General features: G+C 50.8%; 1 protein-coding gene across 1 annotated transcript; it reads right to left on the bottom strand.

The window, feature by feature from the left end:
• Window positions 1-295: 295 nt before the first annotated feature.
• LOC147899493 (uncharacterized) lies at window positions 296-1489 on the bottom strand. Its single transcript, XM_087377859.1, has one exon. The coding sequence runs from the start codon at window positions 1487-1489 to the stop codon at window positions 296-298; it is 1194 nt and encodes a 397-aa protein (XP_087233985.1).
• Window positions 1490-3015: the final 1526 nt, after the last annotated feature.

Below are 3015 nucleotides of genomic sequence, written 5' to 3' on the forward strand. Positions count from 1 at the left end.
AACACAGAAACATGGTGTACATTTGAGAAACATTGTGTACATCAATATCATCCATTACTTGGTTTTGGTGGCTATCTAAACGCAGCTATTAATCCCGCTGTAACCTTGATCGGACTGACAGCATCAATCTTCTAAAACGCAAGCAAATCCACAGTTCCACCTTGCATCTCCGCAAACAGGCCCGCTAATTCTTCTCTACTCACAGTCCTGCTTGCATGGATGACCGAGGACGTGCGCAGCTGCCTTGAAACGGAGCAACGAAATAAATTTGCACGTCTCTTCACCTTATCAACTGCTAGAAGAGGTTGAACCTTGGCGTTCCACTCGACATACTGTACGCCGGGCCGGTCAATTTTGTTCTCGGATCATAGGATCCAGGCCCCGGGCAAATTTCTTTCCCTTTCTCATCGTATCGCATTCCCATGGAGAACTTAGGAGGACTTGTATGCACAGAGTTTATATCTAGCGTGTACGCTGCAGGCCCTGGAGTATCAGCTTTCCTCGTAGAGTTGTAACGCCTAGGAATGCTGTAGGCAGGCCCTCCATGACCATCCTTTGGAGTATAAGCTCCCGGACCAGGACTGGGCGGAGCATGAGATGAAGCGGCCTTGCCACCGATAGTGTAAGCCGGGGCGCCACTCTTGTCGTCACGGTAGTATGATCCAGGCCCAGGGGACGGGTCTGCTAATGAAACGGATTTTCGACCGCCCATAGTGTAGGCAGGACCGGGATCTGTTCTGGAACTTGTGAGAGGGGAGTAAGTTCCAGGTCCAGGCCCCGGATCATCCTGAGAAAACTTTCTCCTGGAGCTCATTGTGTAGGCTGGGTCCTTCTGATGTGTAAGAGCCGCTCCCAGGTCGAGCTGATAAGCGCCAGGACCAGGAGTGGCAGCATGCCCTTGTTCATTCCATCGACCCAGTATTGTGTAAGCAGGGCCTTGTGCGCCACTACGAGGATGATACTGTCCGGGGCCAGGGCTTTGCTCACGAGATCCCTTGTTATATCTAGTAGCCATGGTGAAGGCGGGGCTGCCTGGTCTGCTTACCGGCGTATAGGCTCCTGGTCCAGGCGATTTGGGAGTGGGAGGCGCACTTCTCTTCCCTGGCATGGAATGAGCCGGCCCTCCATCGACTCTGGGCAAACTATACGCCCCAGGCCCAGGGCCATACCCATGGATTTCGGATCTGCGCCGTCCAGCCAGAGTGTAGGCGGGCTCTCGGTGGTGCGTGATATCAGGAGTGCCCAAGTTGTAAGATCCGGGACCAGGGATGAACTTCTTCTCGTGATCGACAGAAGGGTATTTACCAGGTATGGTGTAGGCCGGGCCTGGGAAGTTGCCTTTCATATTGTAAGTGCCAGGGCCGGGCTGGCCTTCGGAGGAGGAAGGAAGGGCTGTTTTGGCAGCCATGGTGAAGGAGGGGGAGGCGGGGACGATGGGGCGGACATCCAGATTGTAGGCACCAGGGCCAGGGGTGCGTTCGCGAGGCATTTTCAATGTTGTGGTGTCTGATCAGGAAGCAAAATCTTCTGAAAGCAAGTCGAGTAAGGGAGCAAAATCTTCTGAAAGCACGTCGAGTTGCTCCGGTGTCTGATCAGGCCGAAGCAAAATCTTCTGAAAGCTCAGCACGTCGAGTGGAACCGTCAACTCAAGAGCAAGCAATCGAGCGCCGGAAACCTGGCGTTCAAAGGAAGAATATGAGTGATCGCAAATGCATGCAGGAATCGTAACGTGAGAGGAGAGAAATTGAAGGTCCAAAACGACGAGATCACCTGCAGGCTAGCCAAGAGCAGAAGGGTAAGGAAGACGGCTGCACGTCCTCGCCATAGCCTGCATGGGCAACAACTCGTCTCTCAGTGGAGGAGCCATAGCCATGATGGATCGATTGCTGTGGCCAAAAACTGCATGTCACGATTGTTTCACATCGATTTAGGATTTGCAAAGCGAGAAGAAGAAGATGCAGAAGCAGGAGGAGCTTGAAGAAGATGGCTATGGCGGCGTATGATCAATTCATGGGCTGCGGACATGGGGTCGCACGTGCCGGAAAGAGAGCTCCTTCTTTGGGGATACCATTGGATGTCGCGCCTCTTTGGCTCTCCACACGTGCCTTTTCATACCACACACAACACCAGAATCTTATTTCTCTCCTTCAAAAGAAAAATTCCCGTTGTATTAGAAATCCCCACTAGACATCCCCACTAGTCACATTGAAACCTTCTCGAGAATTTTCCCTTCCTTTGTTGGTCTCGTGTTGTCAATCGTTTCCTCGAGGTTGCTTCACATTAGTTGACATGGCACCTTGCTTGCACCTCCTATGTCATTTCCAATTGTTGGTTCTCGTGTTGTCAATCGTTTCCTCTAGGTTGCTTCACATTAGGTGACATGGCACCTTGCTTGCACCTCCTATGTCATTTCCAATTGCTGAGATTTTTCCTTCCTTTGTTGGTTCTCGTGTTCTCAATCATGTCTTGCAATCTTAGCTTGCAAGTCCTCAGTGGTAACACCTTGTTGATGAAGAGGTATGGCCGACATAGCTAGGTCAATAAGATCATTGTGTGCCTATGGAGTTAATACGCGAGGCCTCTGAGATGCTGGCTCTCTATTCTCATCCCTTGCTTGCTTGCGCTCGGCAGCAGGTCCCTTTTCTGGGCCCGACAAAGTGGTATCTATCCGTCCAATCTACTCGTCGATGCAAGACATTGCGTATTTACACTTGCTGGAATGTTCCCTTCAACTTCTATGAATCATTGGAGTAGAATGTGCGCTAGAGACTTGTGTCGTAGATTAGATAACTTGGGATGTGAGTACCTATTTCTAGCACGTCCACTTTGAAGAAATAGTGTGTTTCTTATAAACTCACTCAGACAAAGCCTGACCACTTGTCGAAGAGAGAGTGGTCGCCTTGCATGGTCTCACCGGACCCATGGCAAACACTCACCCAATCCCTCCCTTCCAAGCCTTCTCTCCCCACTTGTTCAAAATGGTTTGAGCCTCAACATGATTCATTCGCTCATCTA

Source organism: Dipteris shenzhenensis, chromosome 8 (assembly GCF_047967505.1).
Source record: "Dipteris shenzhenensis isolate YYH24624 ecotype China chromosome 8, Dip_SZ_1.0, whole genome shotgun sequence".
NCBI lineage: Eukaryota > Viridiplantae > Streptophyta > Polypodiopsida > Gleicheniales > Dipteridaceae > Dipteris > Dipteris shenzhenensis.

Coding starts and splice junctions, on each gene's coding strand:
- LOC147899493 (XM_087377859.1), bottom strand. CDS start 1,489: ATGCCTCGCGAACGCACCCCTGGCCCTGGTGCCTACAATCTGGATGTC.